Here is a 16,451-nt window from a genome sequence, read left to right on the forward strand (position 1 = left end):
GGAGAGCGATCTGCTGCCTGCAACATCCTTCAGCATGACCGGTTTGGCAGTGGGTCAGTAATGGTATGGGGTGGCATTTCTTTGGAGGGCTGCACAGCCCTCCATGTGCTCGCTAGAGGTAGCCTGACTGCCATTAAGTAACAAGATGAGATCCTCAGACCCCTTGTGAGACCATATGCTGGTGCGGTTGACCCTGGGTTTCTCCTAATGCAGGACAATGCTAGACCTCATGTGGCTGGAGCGTGTCAGCAGTTCCTGCAAGATGAAGGCATTGAAGCTATGGACTGGCCCGCCTGTTCCCCAGACCTGAATCCGATTGAGTACATCTGGGACATCATGTCTTGCTCCATCCACCAACACCACGTTGCACCACAGACTGTCCAGGAGTTGGCGGATGCTTTAGTCCAGGTCTGGGAGGAGGTCCCTCAGGAAACCATCTGCCACCTCATCAGGAGCATGCCCAGGCGTTGTAGGGAGGTCATACAGGCACGTGGAGGCCACATACAACACTGAGCCTCATTCTGACTTGTTTTAAGGACATTATATCAAAGTTGGATCAGCCTGTCGTGTGTTTTTCCACTTTAATTTTGATTTTGGTTTGATTTTGATTAATAAATTTGATTTCCATTGATGATTTTTGTGTGATTTTGTTGTCAGCACATTCAACTTTGTACAGAACAAAGTATTCAATGAGAATATTTCATCCATTCAGATCTAGGATGTTTTATTTGAGTATTCCCTTTATTTTTTTTAGCAATGTGTTTATATCCATTTCAATTGATCATTTTGGAACTTCTATTTTGAAATATTTAAAATTGTTTGATAACAGGGGGCAGTCGTGGGCTGGAGGTTAGGGATCTGGCCCTGTGATCGGAAGGTTGCCGGTTCGATCCCCAGGGCTGACAGTCCATGACTGAGGTGTCCTTGAGCAAGACACCTAACCCCCAACTGCTCCCCGGGCGCCGTGGATAGGGCTGCCCACCGCTCCGGGCAAGTGTGCTCACTGCCCCTAGTGTGTGTGTTCACTAGTGTGTGTGTGGTGTTTCACTTCACGGATGGGTTAAATGCGGAGGTGGAATTTCCCCAGTTGTGGGATCAAAAAAGTATCACTACTTACTATAATTAATGGTGTTTCCTGTTCTCCAGTTATATTAAAAGCTCTAAGAACAAGAAGGTATTTTCCAGTCCTCCTTGTACAAAATTGTCCAAATAAGTGTTTCTGCTTATTTAAAATGTATGTATGACATACTATTACTATGATAACTTTGATTTTGTAACTTGTATTGAGCAAACAAGAGTTTTTGTTTTTTTTTACTGTGCACAGCAGATTTTTTAACTGATGAAGATACAGCTGACAGTCAGTCCTTAAATGGCATCTTTCTTTCTGTTTTTTATAAAATTTAGTTATTTGCCATATTGAGAAACTCTTTCACATGAATATAACAAATGTATAAGACTGTGTAAGATTTTATTTTATTAAACTAAACATGTGATTTATACTACAGTAATACAGGCATGCAAAGGTTGGTGAAAAGTTCTGAGAAGAGTTAAGTGAGAAGATGAACTGATCTAAAGGGCATAAAGCATGTAACATTCTTTTCAAATGCTTAAGCAAAATCAGTGTATTATTTTTTGTTTTGCACAATTTTAAAGTGAAAAAAGGAAACAAGCAACATGCAAACATTTGGGCACCCCATGACATTTGAGCTCTCAGATAAGTTTTAAGGTCTCAGACCTTAATTAGCTTGTTCATAATCACGGTTAGGAAAGGCCGGTGATGTTTATTCCAAACCTGTAAAAACTCCTCCTCAAACCATTCCCAAAAATCAGCAGCCATGGGCTCCTCTAAGTACCTGCCAAGCACAAAAATAAAATAACTGATACCCACAAGGCAGGAGCAGGCTATGAGAAGATAGCAAATTGTTTTCAGGTAGCCATTTCATCAGGTCATATTTAAGAAATGGCATTTAACAGGAATAGCAGAGGTCAAGAAAACTTTGGTGGATTGATTTAAAGGCAAATCAAAGCCCCGCTTGACTGCAAAAACTTTTAGGAACATTTAGCAGACTATGGAATCATGGTGTAATGTTCTACTGTGCAGTGACACTTGCACAAATATAACCTTCATGAAAAAAGGCATAAGAAGACAAACTTTCCTGTCTTTACCACAAAATTCAGTGTCAGACATTTGCAAAGGAACATCTAACCAGGATTAGCTATGTTTGGAGAAAAAAGCATCCAGAATTTCATGAAAAGAACACCTCTCCTACTGTTAAATGTGGGGGTGGATTGATCATGCTTTGGGTTTACATTGCAGCCAGTGGTAGAAGAAACAATGGGTTAAATTAAAAACAGCAAATTCTGGAAACAAGAACCATACTGTGGAAAAAAAAGCTGAAGTTGAAAAGAGGATAATGATCCTAAATACAGCAAAATCCACAATGGACTACCTCTCAAGAGGCACAAGCTGAAGGTTTAGCCATGGGTTTTATAGTCCCCCAACCTAAAAATCATGGAAAATTTATGAATAGACCTCAAAAGAGCACAACATGTAAGATAGTCCAGGAACCTCACAGGACTAAAAGGCTTTTGCAAGAAAGAATGAGTGAAAATCCCACAAATAAGAACTTAAGGACACTTAGCTGGCTACAAATATGGTTTACAAGCTGAGATACTTCCAAAGATGGTGTTATTAAACACTAAACATGCATGGTGCCAAAACTTTTGATTCTGACCCTTTTCCTTTTTGTTGTTTTAAAACTCTAAAAGTTGGAAATAAAAAAGTAATCTTGTGTTGTCTTTAACTTTATGCCTTTTGGAACTCGGGGTCATCATTTACATGCTTACGTATTTACAGTGTCAGAAATTTTGCATGGCACTGTCCTATGAAATATAATCTTTATATGAGCTTTATTAAATTACATTCTTTATGATGTACAAGCTCACTGTCAAAGCTCTGAGGATAGTGGTTTGTTTGTGAGAGAGACCAAGACTTTGTTTTTCCTCTATGTTTTCCACTCAGAGTGATTTTCCAGTCATATGGCTGAGCATATCCAGTCTTCCTCTTCTTCACTGGTGACACTGGCTTTTCTGTGAAAGCTTCTTAACTGCAGGAAATATTTGATAACACAGAGAAAAATGACTCCAATTTCTGTTCTGCGTTTATCCCTTTGGTTTCCATCCATAATTTAACAAACAAACGTAGCACTGTAGTACTTGCAAACTTTTTTGAATAAACTGCAGACCCTTGGGGTTCCCCACCAAAAAAGAAGACACTAACAGCACTGCACACATAGCCCAGTAAGCTGTAGAACAGAAATAGAGGTGAATGTAAGGTGGATATAGTCAGTACTTCAAGTACTTACAAAGAGAGCTTAATTAGATGTGTTTCATTGGAAGTACATGGCTCCCAGAACAAAATACATTGTTTTTATATTTTGTGATATTGCTCAAAATTCAGCACTACAGGTCTCGTTTTTTTTTATTTGTTCCAACTTAAATATAAAAAATGAAACATTATGCATACTGTGCAATTTGAGAATATCTGCATTATATTACATTTTTGCCATTTTTTACTCAGATTTCCATTACAAATGAAAATGCAAGAAACAGAAATCAAATATCTGATGCATTTATAAAGCGACAGACCCCATTTATTATAAAGCTCTGGAGTACCAAGAATTGAGCAAAGAAAACAATCCCCTCACTTGCCTAGTCCTAAAGCCCAGTTCTACACCAATGTTCATGATCACAGACTCCGAATCAGAATCAGAGCACACAAGCAATCCTGATTACAATAAAACCAATTATAAAACACCTTAAACGAAGCTTTATCACATACGAGAATACTAAGTTAATAATCACCCTCTGATCTAAAACTGAGATCCACTCTGATAAAGAGACTCAGAGATCATGGCCTGGTCATAGAGTGTGGCAGACACACGACGTCTTTTCTGCTTAAAGAGCAATGACTGTGTCAACACTGACCGCTAATAAGACAGACAGTGCTGCACTTACTGTCAGAATGAGCAAAATTCAATCAGATTCAAATAGTGTTCTTTACTAAAATATTACACATTTTCCTAAAAAATATTACCAATAATAATAAATAATAAATAAATATTACTTCCCAACATGGAAAAGCTGCTCTGTTTTCTATGTGAATACAATGAATGCAGTCTAGGTGAGTGAAAACAGTGTAGGTGAATGAGAGCTGCTATAGATATTATAGCATACATAAACTAGAATCAGGATGCTGGTGACCCAGCAGAAGTACAGAAGGAGCAGAAAGTTATGGTTTTCAGTAGTTCATTCTGATTCCACCACACACACACACACACACTCATACACACTCGTGCACACACACAGGCATCTCTGAACACAGTTGTTCATACCTGAGAGTTCTTAGTGTGCATCGTGGATCCTCCAGTCTAGCTGAGAGCACCTTCACGCCTGACTCTCCTGGGTGATTGTAGGTCAGATCCAGTTCTTTCAGGTGCGACAGGTTTGAACTCAGAGCTGAAGCCAGAGAAGAACAGCCTTCCTCTTTGATCATACAACCAGACAATCTGCAGAAAGAGGAAAAGGAAGACAGATAATAGAGTGAGAGAGGTTATTCACATTCATATAAAACATAACAAACATGCTAAACATATGATTTCATTTCAGTTAAGCATATATTTAAACAACTTCTTTGGCAAAAGTGGCAGATCTCAATGTAAGAACAGCATCCAGTGTTAGTATTTTATTCCCTATGGCAAAGAAGAGTGTTTTTTGACATGCACATTCTGTGGTCTCTTTTTTGGCACCTTATCTTTTTTTTATGACAAAACCATTTGATGTCCCATTTGATTAACCTTTAGAACTTTATTACCACATTGTGTGGGTATTCTCTACTGTATCTTCTCCGTTTCATTCTCAGGAACCGATTAAAACAGGCAAATACACATAACAATCTGTAGTTCTTACTCTAAATACGTACTAATCTAGCACTTATTTGCATTAAAGTGTCAGCAAATAAGTAAGTTTAGAATTGGAAACTCACTGCATATCTTAATATTGTATTCTTAATTGTAAATACACATAAAATATTGTACTTACTTTGGTCTGTATAATGTAGATTATCAGTGATATGTTATCAATATCATAAAGGTATATTTTAGAAGTTGAAGTTGTTGAGGAAAAAAAAGACATAATTAAGCATATCTAAATTCTGTTAGCAAACTTGTGTCTGAGTAGGCAAAAGTCTCCTGAAAAAATACATATGGCATGTATGATTATAATGTAATCACAAAAGAAACAAAACTTGAGTGTTATTTTCAGTATTTATCTTTCACTATAGCACCCAGCTCTCTAATGAAGAGCACCAGGGAAGACAATATCAAGAAAAACTTCATAGGAGCTTTAGGAATAATTACTGAGAGGAACCAAGACTCAAAAGGGGAATGCCTCCTCCTCTGGGTTGCATCAGATAGAGTGGTTACAGAGACAGGGGTATAGAAAACAGAGAACAGAAAATGCAGCATGTAACCAATACTAAACCTTAAATTCATACTTTGGCTCCCGAGCACTGCAAAAACTTCTCATCATGTTTTCTGGTTAAGCCTTGTGAGTCTGTTCTAAACAGACTGAATGTCACAGCATGTGTGTGATGCAGAATGATTGTGTGTATGAAATGTGCAAATGATGACTGTTGACCTAAGGTTGGTACAGATGGTTGGTAACACATTGATGTATGTAATTGGTAAAATCATGTTTAAATGATTGCTGTCATTTAGTCTTCCTGCTGGAATTTAACTGTCTAAACTATGTTACCAGTTTATTTTTAAAATTTAAATTCAGCAGAAATCTTGTTTTATGATATAAAAAGATGTATTATTAAAGTAGTGAAAAACATAATATTTATCATTCAGGAATGTAGTGAAAGAAACACTGACATGAGCTTTTCCAGTTTACAGTCTCCAGTCTTTAGTCCAGCAGAGAGCAGCTCCACTCCTGAATCCTGCAGATCGTTATTACTGTCCAGTAGGGTTGATTAATGTTGCCATCATTTTCATTTCATTATTTTTTCATAGATACAGGTGCTGGTCATAAAATTAGAATGTCATGAAAAAGTTTATTTATTTCAGTAATTCCATTCAAAAAGTGAAACTTGTATATTATACTCATTCGTCACACACAGACTGATAAATTTCAAGTGTTTATTTCTTTTAATTTGATGATTATAACTGACAACTAATGAAAACCCCAAATTCAGTATTTGAATAAAATTCTGAAAATTTGAATATTACTTAAGACCAATACAAAAAAAGGATTTTTAGAAATGGTGGCCAACTGAAAAGTATGAACATGAAAAGTGTGAGCATGTACAGCACTCAATACTTAGTTGGGGCTCCTTTTGCCTGAATTACTGCAGCAATGCAGCGTGGCATGAAGTCGATCAGTCTGTGGCACTGCTCAGGTGTTGAGTGTGTGATATATGATAGTGGTCTTCAGCTCTTCTGCATTGTTGGGTCTGGCATATTGCATCTTTCTCTTCACAATACCACATAGATTTTCTATGGGGTTAAGGTCAGGCGAGTTTGCTGGCCAATTAAGAACAGGGACACTGTGGTCCTTAAACCAGGTACTGGTAGCTTTGGCACTGTGTGCAGGTGCCAAGTCCTGTTGGAAAATGAAATCTGCATCTCCATAAAGTTGGTCAGCAGCAAGAAGCATGACGTACTCTAAAACTTCCTGGTAGACAGCTGCGTTGACCTTGGACCTCAGAAAACACAGTGGACCAATACCAGCCAATAACATGGCACCCCAAACCATCACTTTACACTGGACCTCTAGCAACGTGGATTATGTGCCTCTCCTCTCTTCCTCCAAACTCTGGGACATTGATTTTCAAAGGAAATGCAAAATTTACTTTCATCAGAGAACATAACTTTGGACCACTCAGCAGCAGTCCAGTCCTTTTTGTCTTATGCCCAGGCGAGACGCTTCTGACGCTGTCTCTTGTTCAAGAGTGGCTTGACACAAGGAATGCGACAGCTGCAACCCATATCTTGTGTACATCTGTGCCTGGTGGTTCTTGAAGCACTGATCCCAGTCTGCAGTCCAGTCTTTGTGAATCTCCCCCACATTTTTGAATGGGTTGTGTTTCACAATCCTCTCCAGGGTGCGGTTATCCCCATTGCTTGTACAGTTTTTTCTACCACATCTTTTCCTTCCCTTCACCTCTCTATTAATGTGCTTGGACACAGAGCTCTGTGAACAGCCAGCCTCTTTAGCAATGACCTTTTGTGTCTTGCCCTGCTTGTGTAAGCAACCGTCAAGTCAGCAGTTTTCCCCATGATTGTGTAGCCTACAGAACTAGACTGAGAGCATTGAGACCATTTAAAGGCCTTTGCAGGCGTTTTGAGTTAGTTAGCTGATTAGAGTGGTGCACCAGGTGTCTTCAATATTGAACCTTTTCACATTATTCTAATTTTCTGAGATACTGAATTTGGGGTTTTCATTAGTTGTCAGTTATAATCATCAAATTAAAATAAATAAACACTTGAAATATATCAGTCTGTGTGTAATGAATGAGTATAATATACAAGTTTCACTTTTTGAATGGAATTACTGAAATAAATAAACTAATTTATTTATAAATATTATAATTAATATTTATATTTATTAATTAGTTATAATTATTAATATTTAATTAATAATTAAATATATAAAATATATTTATTAATAAATATTTGGGTAGGGGGGTGACACCACCTCACACCACCTCACACTACAGGAACCATTAAGTGACTTTCACTTATATATATATATATATATATATATATGTGTGTGTGTGTGTGTGTGTGTGTGTGGAAGGGGTGGCAGAAAAAATATATTTTCTTTCATTTTTCCACAAATGTTAGCACCTGGATTTCACTGCACACTACTGGAACTTGGTTCTATTGTTAGAACAAACACTAAAAGTGTGTATGAACAAAATAAATGTTATACAGAAAAGCACCCCATCCCCAGTGTTAGGTATGGAGGAGAGTCTATGTTGTTTAGGGATATTGGTTAGGATGGCTACACGGCATAATGGACTCGAAGGAGTACCAAGAGAATTTAAATGAAAATCTGTCAGTCTCCTCTAAAAAGCTAAAACTTTGTCATGGTTGGATCTGCCAGATGGGCAATGATCCAAAACATACATCCATATCCAAAAATTAATAGTTCAGTGACCACATAATCAAGCTTTTGTCATGGCCATCATGGACCCTGACCAAAATTCCCTTTTTTGTTTCAGTTTCAGTACTGAGGAGAAGATATTTTGTTCCATGTTCTCATCCCTATAGATCATAGGTCCCCAATAGGCGGCCCGCGAGGGGCAAACTGTTGGCCCGCCGCCAAACACATACGCATGCATAAATAAGTCCTGCTTGCACAAAACCATGGCCAGTGCGAAAAAACGTAAAGTTGATAGCGAAAATAGACAGTTCAGTTCCGTCTGGACCGACGAATTTTGTTTTATTTTACCAGACCGTGCCAATGCTAAGCCAACTTGCTTGCTATGCTCTCAAGCAGTTGCTGTCTGCAAGGTGGCTAACATCAAGCGGCACTTTGAAACACGCCACAGCAATTTCAATGAGAACTTCCCAGCAAAATCAGAGATTCGAAGACAAAAGATTGCAAGTTTGATTGCCTCCTACAATCATTCTGTTACTACTATCCATAAGACAACATCTTCACAGGAAAACGCAACAACGGCATCTCTGCGCGTATCATGGAACTTAGCAAAAGCTAAGAAACCTTTCACGGATGCCGAGTTGATAAAGACGTGTGCGATTGATATGGTGGAAGAAGTTTTGAGCCACGATGAAAAAACGAGGAAAACTGGTGGATTTGTTGAAGCACGTACCATTATCGGACAACACTGCAATGAGAAGGGTGGAGGTTTTAGCGGAGGACTGCTTGTGTGACCTGCTCTCACGTCTGAAGAAAACGGACTTCATGTCGCTCGCCATTGACATGTCTTGTGATAGGACGGACATCGAGCAGCTGTCCATGTTCGTGCGATTTTTTGATGAGAAGGATTTTCGAGAAGAGCTGCTTTGTTTGCTGCCCCTACACGGGCGCACGACAGGTGAGGCCATTTTTAGCGAACTAACTCAGTTCTTTGAAAGAAACGGATTGGACATAAGCAAAGTCACGTCTGTTGTCACTGATGGCGCCCCGTCCATGGTTGGGCAACAGAAGGGTCTGGTAAGCAGGCTAGCAGCTGTTATCCCCGCTCTAACAGCATTTCACTGCATCATTCACAAATCAGTGTTGTGTGCAAAACTGTGTGGGAAAATGAAAGACACCATGGATAACGTGATGAAGCTCGTAAACTTCATTAGGGAGAGTTCTAGTTTGCAGCATCGCCAATGTCTGCTGCACATCATGACCTGTTGCTGCATAATGATGTGCGCTGGCTTAGCAAAGGCAGAGTGTTGGAGAGAGTGTGCGAATTACATGATGAACTCTGTTCTTTCCTTGGCAACTTGCAAAATGAAAAGGCTCACTCTTTTCTGAAATTCCTGAATGACAGCAAAGAAATGGCGTATGTGCATTTTTTATGCGACATCACATCTCATCTTAATCAGCTGAATTTGCAACTGCAAGGAAAGAATCATACCATTGCAGACATGTATGAAGCAGTTGAAGCTTTCCGTTTAAAACTGGACTTGTTTCAGCGAGATATACAAGGAAGAAAACTGCACTTTCCTAAGCTGCAGCAACACTGTGAGAAGAACAAAATGCAAGAGGATGCTGTGATGCAAGCATTCTTGGGAAGACCTCTCAAGTGAAATCCTCCTGTTTTTGCGTCAGCCGTTTTCTGTTTCTGCAGATGGTCAGTGGACTGCTGAGGCCAAAAGGCTGCTTCCATCTCTGGATGAAGCATCTCTTCAGATGGAGATCTTGGAAATATCAAAATCAGATTTGCTCAAAGAGCAGCACAAGGATGTTAGTGTGACTGAAATTTGGATCAACATGATTCCCCAGTTTAGCCAGGCAAGACAGATTGCAATGCTGCTTCTCACAGCATTTCCCTCCACCTACATCTGTGAGTCTTCATTTTCTTCAATGAACATTATCAAAAGCCAGGACAGAAATAAACTCTCCAGTGCACACCTAGAACAGTGTCTTCGCATTGCCACTACAGAGCACCACCCCAACATCAGGTCTCTTGTTTCTACCTGCCGCTGTCACTTCTCTCATTGAATGGTGAGTAAAATAATACAACTGCTCTTGATATACCTAATTAATGACATCCACTAAATCAGCAAACAAGTAGCTACTGTACTGTCTGCCTAATTAGGTAACATTATGCAACTAATGCGCTGGCCCTTGCTTTTGTGCTGTTGGCTAAATGCGGCCCTTAAGAAAATGTAATTGGGGACCCCTGCTATAGATTATATAAGCAATTTTTGAAATATAGGAATACTGACCTTAGTATTTGCAGTTTGCAGTTTGAACTCTTCAGTCCAGCAGAGAGCTTCTCCACTCCTGCATCCTGCAGGTCATTATTACTGAGGTCTAGTTCTTTCAGGCAGGAGGTTTCTGCTTGTAAAACTGACTGCAGAGTGTCACAGGACTGTGCGCTGAGTTTACACACAGCAAGTCTGGAAAAGAAAAGTAAAAGCAACATATAGTACATTGAATAAGAATACATATATATTTGTTGCATAATGCCACAGTGCTGGAATGTTATGAAATCTAATGAAATTTTGTAATTCTGACCTGATTATCTCCAATTTACAGTGTGAACTCTTGAGTCCAGAAGAGAGCTTTTCCACTCCTGCATCCTGCAGGTCATTTTTACTGAGGTCCAGCTCTTTTACAGAGGAATTTTCTGTTTTTAGAGCTGTACTCAAAATTTCAAGGGACAGTGCAGTGAGGCTACAGCCAGCAAATCTACAGGTGAGGAAGAAAGTCAGTAAAATATATAAAGATTCTCAGTGTTTGCATTTGAAATTATTTGAAACAAAAAAATAATAATAAATAAATATAATAATAAATAAATTTCAATACTGACATTGTAATTCTTGATACTATGTTTTAGTCTTGCACTCCACTGACACGGCAATGTGGAGACACATTACCTTCATTCCTCCTGTGTTTTCTCCCACTTGCTTAATTAATAGTCATTAATTGTTAACAAACTTCCCTAGAATTAAAGTAGGGATTTCTCAGAGCAAGAAATCACAGACCATTTTTTTGCCTGATAATTTAAAAAAGGAACTTTAGCATTCCCTGTTGAGGTTTACAATGATCTTGTACTTTAATATATGTACTATGTTAACAACTGCGTTTTTAAGAAGAATATTAAGTAATTATCATTTAAAACAAGCAAGTAGCGATTTATGATATGATTAAAATCAGTCTGATGGCCATACAACCCCATTTCCAAAATGTTAGGAGGCTGTGCAAAATATAAACAGAAATACAATATAATCATGTACAATTAATTGAAACTGTATATTTAATTTAAATGACAACATTTAATAATTTAAACGTCAACATATCAAATGTTGAAACAAATCAATTTCATAGTTCTTTGAAAAATATATACCAATTTTGAATTTGATGCCTGCAACACATTTCAAAAAAGTTGGAACAGGGTCATGTTTACCATTGTGATGCATCACCTCTTCGTTTACCTATACACTGTAAGCACTTTGGAACTGAGACCTTTTACAGTAATTTTGAAAGTTAAACATTTTCCCATTCTTGCTTGATATGAGATTTCATCTGCTCAATACTGCTCAAAAAGGGCAGGGGTGTCAATCTCAACCACTAAGACCATACTAAATAATCTCAACAAATATCAAAAAAAAAAACAAAAAAAACGTTTTTCATTTTTAATTAATGTTGCACTGTAACTTATAATAGACCTTGAAATATTACATGAATACTTGTAATTTCCCATTTCTTTTAAATGTCACCAGAAGCTCAGTCTTTCAAACTTGCCTTTGCTTAAACTAGACACCTGGCATTCATTAATATACTTTGGCTCCGTGTCTGAGCTGCTGAGCTAATGTTAGGTGTTTATGATGGTTAAACTGCAGTTGAGATGCTGGTGATATGACTGGTGTGGAATTGTGTAGACATCAGGTGTAACTGCTGTTCCATAAATTGTTGTTGGAGTAGGAGTATTTAAGCACATATTAAGTTGCAGTGCATTCTGGGGACTGCAGTGCAGTGCATTGTGTCTGACACATGGGGTTGATGGTCTCTTTTGTCATATTTTCAATGCACCCAATGTTTTCAATGGACGACAGGTCTGGACTTTGGGCAGGCTAGTTTAACCCCTGTTTGATGGCCATGCTGTTCTAATACATGCAGAATGTTGCTTGGCCCTGTTTTGGGCAATCTGGATGGCAGCATATGTTGCTTCAAAACCTGTACATATTCAGCATCAATGGTGCCTTCAGAGATGGGCAAGTCACCCACTAATGCAGCCCCAGACCTTCACAGGTGCTGACCTGTGAACTATGTGCTGACAACAAGCCAGATGGTCCCTCTTCTCTCAGGGTTCATACACCTTTTCCCAGGTCAAATTCAAACACTTTTCAAGCACATTCAAGGTCCATTTTCAAGATTTTCCAGCACCTTAAATTATGCAGTAAATGATGTATTTATACAAATACATCTATACTCAAAAGAATTAATTCACTTTTTATTACATTAAAAGTCATTATGCTAAAAACAACCAGAACTGTGTTTGGTAATAGCAGAAGGATAATAAATTAATGGAAACATCTTACATTTTATGTTTCAAAATGTGTCACCTGTTTGTAAGTAGACTTTCCTTGCTATCTAACCTTGATGAGTCAGCATAAAACAATTACCCAAAAAAAATCACTGGACTTGCCAAGCGTATCTTGAGGGAAAACAGCGGGAACAGCGCTACAGACTGACGTTCTCCCTTTAACTTAAGTAGAAGTTCTGAAATACAACGTTTTTCAAAATAAATATTACAGAGGTGTAGTGCTCCTAGCACTGACGGCATAATTCACTTTCTTATATGTGTTTTGTTGTGTGTTATGTTGTTGGTTCATCATCTTTATTGCTATGATTCACGTTATAGTTGCGATCCCTTTAAGAGTGCCGCACGTTTTGTCGTGCGTGGCGCGAGGTTAAGTTTCGTTTTCAAGTAATAAACGTGACTCAACGAGTCTTAATGTGAGAAGTTTTCGGCTCGTTTTTCTGCCAAAAGGGCAAACTTCCACACTGGTGACCTCGACGTTTTTTTCCAGCTCGCCATGACCGCCAACGCTGTGTCTCTCAAGCTCCCGGAATTCTGGGAATCTTCTGCTTCAGCCTGGTTCGCTCAGACTGAGGCACAGTTCGCCTTGCATCAGATCACCGCTGACGAAACTAAATACGACTATGTGGTATCTGCCCTCGGAAATTCTACGGCATCGAGAGTGGTGAGCCTACTTAAACGTCCCCCTCTGACAAGAAAGTATGAAACCCTGAAGGAACACTTACTGAAAACATTCCAACTGTCTGACACTGAGAGGGCCAGTAGGCTTTTCTCTCTTCAGGGGCTCGGTGACAGCAAGCCCTCAGAGCTAATGGACCGAATGCTCGATCTGCTTGGTGACAACAAGCCAGGTTTCCTTTTCCTCCACCTTTTCCTGCGCCAACTGCCTGCTCATGTGAGAGCTGCGTTGGCCAACACTGCCAGCACTGATTGCAGAGAACTGGCTGCTGAGGCTGACAGGTGTTTCCTGGCTAGTCAGCAGCCCTGCGCAGCTGCCCTTCTCCCTGCTGGTGCTGTATCTGAGGTTCCGGATGATCACATGCTCATCGCAGTAGCGGCCCCGCATCAGCAGCGGTCTTCAGGTGTGTGCTACTACCATGCTAGGTTTGGCCCCAAGGCCAAGCGATGCCGCTCTCCGTGCAGCTTCGGTGGAGCGGGAAACGCCAAGGCAAGCGCTCACTAGTGGCCGTTAGCGTCGGCCATGCCGGTAGGCTGCTCTTAATCCGCGACTCCATCTCCGGCCGGCGCGTCCTCTGCGACACAGGGGCACAGCGGAGTCTACTGCCTGCTTCACAAGTGGACGTGGTAGCTGGCACCCACGGCCCCCCATGGAAGCCGCCAATGGCAGCCCCATCCGTACGTACGGCACAAGGCATGTTGAACTGTGTTTTGGGGGCCAACGCTTTGGCTGGGACTTTGTGACTGCCAAAGTCGCTGTTCCCCTTTTAGGGTCGGATTTTTTGCGTGCATACGGTCTGTTGGTGGACGTTAAAAATCACCGCTTGATCGACTCCGTCACTTTTTGTACTTATGCATGTGCGCTCAGCGACTCTGACGCAGTACACCTCTCGAGCCTGCTCTCTGTCACGGACAGTTTCCAGCGGCTGCTAGCTGAGTTTCCAGCACTCACGCAGCCCACTTTCTCGTCTTCCACAGCCAAACATGGCGTCGAACACCACATTGACACCACTGGCCCGCCTGTGTACGCCCGCGCTCGACGCCTCGAGCCGAACAAGCTTGCCGTGGCCAAGGCAGAGTTCGAGGCCATGGAGCGCCTAGGGATTGTTCGACGCTCCAACAGTCCTTGGGCCTCACCCCTCCACCTCGTCCCTAAGCCAGGGGGGGGCAGGCGTTTTTGCGGGGACTACCGACGGCTCAACGACACGACTACGCCTGACCGCTACCCAGTGCCGGACATCCAAGATTTTTCAGCACACCTAGCGGGTGCGGTCATTTTTTCAAAGGTTGACCTCATCAGAGGTTACCATCACACCCACTAGACGTCCCAAAAACGGCTGTAATCACGCCGTTTGGTTTATTTGAGTTCCTGCATACCCCGTTCGGCCTCAAGAATGCGGCTCAAACTTTCCAGCGGCTCATGGACTCTGTGTTACGGGATCTGCCTTTCTTATTCGTGTACATCGACGACATCCTGGTGGCCAGTTCATCACCTTCAGAGCACCTTTCGCACCTTCGCACTCTGTTTGAGCGACTCACTGAGCATGGGCTCATCATCAATCCAGCCAAGTGCGAGTTCGGCCTGTCCACCATAGACTTTCTGGGGCACAGAGTCACGCAGGACGGGGTCGTTCCGCTTCCATCAAAAGTGGAGGCCATACTTTTCCACACCCAGTCACCATCAGAGCCTTACAGGAGTTCCTAGGCATGGTTAATTTCTACCACCGTTTTCTCCCCAGGGCCGCGCAAACTATGCGACCCTTGTACGAGGCTCTGAAAGGCGGCAAGCCTAAACACACTGTGGACTGGAGCCCGGACAGAGACAAGGCTTTTGTGGACGCTAAGGCAGCCCTGGCTAAGGCCGCCATGTTGGCCCACCCCGCCTCCTCTGCCCCAGTCGCACTTACCACGGACGCCTCGGACTACGCGGTTGGTGCGGTTTACGAGCAGTGGGTGGGTAATGCTTGGCAGCCTCTCACCTTTTTCAGCAGGCAGTTGCATCCCAGTGAACGGAAGTATAGCACCTTCGACCGGGAGCTACTTGGTGTGTACCTCGCCATCCGACACTTTCGTTTCCTGCTGGAGGGATGCCAGTTCACCGTTTTTGTGGACCACAAACCTCTCACTTTCGCCAATGTCCAAGGTCACTCAGTCATGGTCTGGCAGGCAACAGAGGCAGCTGACCTACATTTTGGAGTTCACGACGGACATTGCGCACCTTTCTGGGAAGCACAACTATGTCGCAGACTGCCTCTCCCGTGCTGTTGTGGGGGCGGTCCACCTCGGCCTGGACTATGGCAGCATGGCAACAGAGCAGGCTACAGACCCGGACATGCAGGCTTGCCATTCATCCACTTCTGGGCTGCGGCTGCAAGATGTGACGTTCGACAATGCTGGCACCACTCTGCTTTGCGACGTCTCCATGGGCTCTCCTAGGCCTGTTGTGCCTGCGAAGTGGAGGCGGCCCGTTTTTGACGCCATCCATGGCCTCTCACACCCTGGAACCAAGGCCTCACAACGGCTGGTGGCCGCCAAGTTTGTGTGGCACGGACTTAAAAAGGACGTGAGGGCCTGGGCGAACACCTGTGTGGAGTGCCAACGTTCCAAAATGCACCGCCACACCAAAGCACCACTGGAACAGTTTCCAGTGCCGGAACGACGTTTCGACCACGTCAACATCGACCTGGTTGGCCCACTTCCACCCTCACAGGGTTTCTCTTATGTGCTCACCATGGTCGATAGGACAACACGGTGGGCAGAGGCTGTTCCACTGTCTTCCATAACATCAGCTGATGTGGCACGAGCATTTATTGGTACCTGGGTGTCCCGTTTTGGCACCCCATCAGACATTTCCTCAGACCATGGTGTTCAGTTTACCTCTGAACTTTGGAACGCTGTTGCAGGGAGCTTGGGAGTTAAACTCCACCGCACCATGGCCTACCACCCCCGCCTACCAGAGTAATGGCCTCTTTGAACGTTT

At 41.9% G+C, this 16,451-nt stretch overlaps 1 protein-coding gene across 4 annotated transcripts in view; it reads right to left on the reverse strand.

Annotated features, from left to right (window-relative positions):
- LOC108414672 overlaps positions 1–16,451 on the reverse strand; it is a 69,195-nt gene that overhangs the window by 25,678 nt on the left and 27,066 nt on the right. For all 4 annotated transcript variants that reach the window (XM_037543603.1, XM_037543602.1, XM_037543604.1 and 1 more), the window contains 3 exons: positions 10,765–10,938; positions 10,473–10,646; positions 4,395–4,568 (listed from right to left, as the gene is read on the reverse strand). In XM_037543603.1, coding sequence (XP_037399500.1) covers positions 4,395–4,568; positions 10,473–10,646; positions 10,765–10,938 — 522 coding nt within the window. The remainder of the gene's footprint in view (positions 1–4,394; positions 4,569–10,472; positions 10,647–10,764; positions 10,939–16,451) is intronic.

The sequence above is a fragment of the Pygocentrus nattereri genome, chromosome 12, assembly GCF_015220715.1.
Source record: "Pygocentrus nattereri isolate fPygNat1 chromosome 12, fPygNat1.pri, whole genome shotgun sequence".
In the NCBI taxonomy this organism is placed as follows: Eukaryota; Metazoa; Chordata; class Actinopteri; order Characiformes; family Serrasalmidae; genus Pygocentrus; species Pygocentrus nattereri.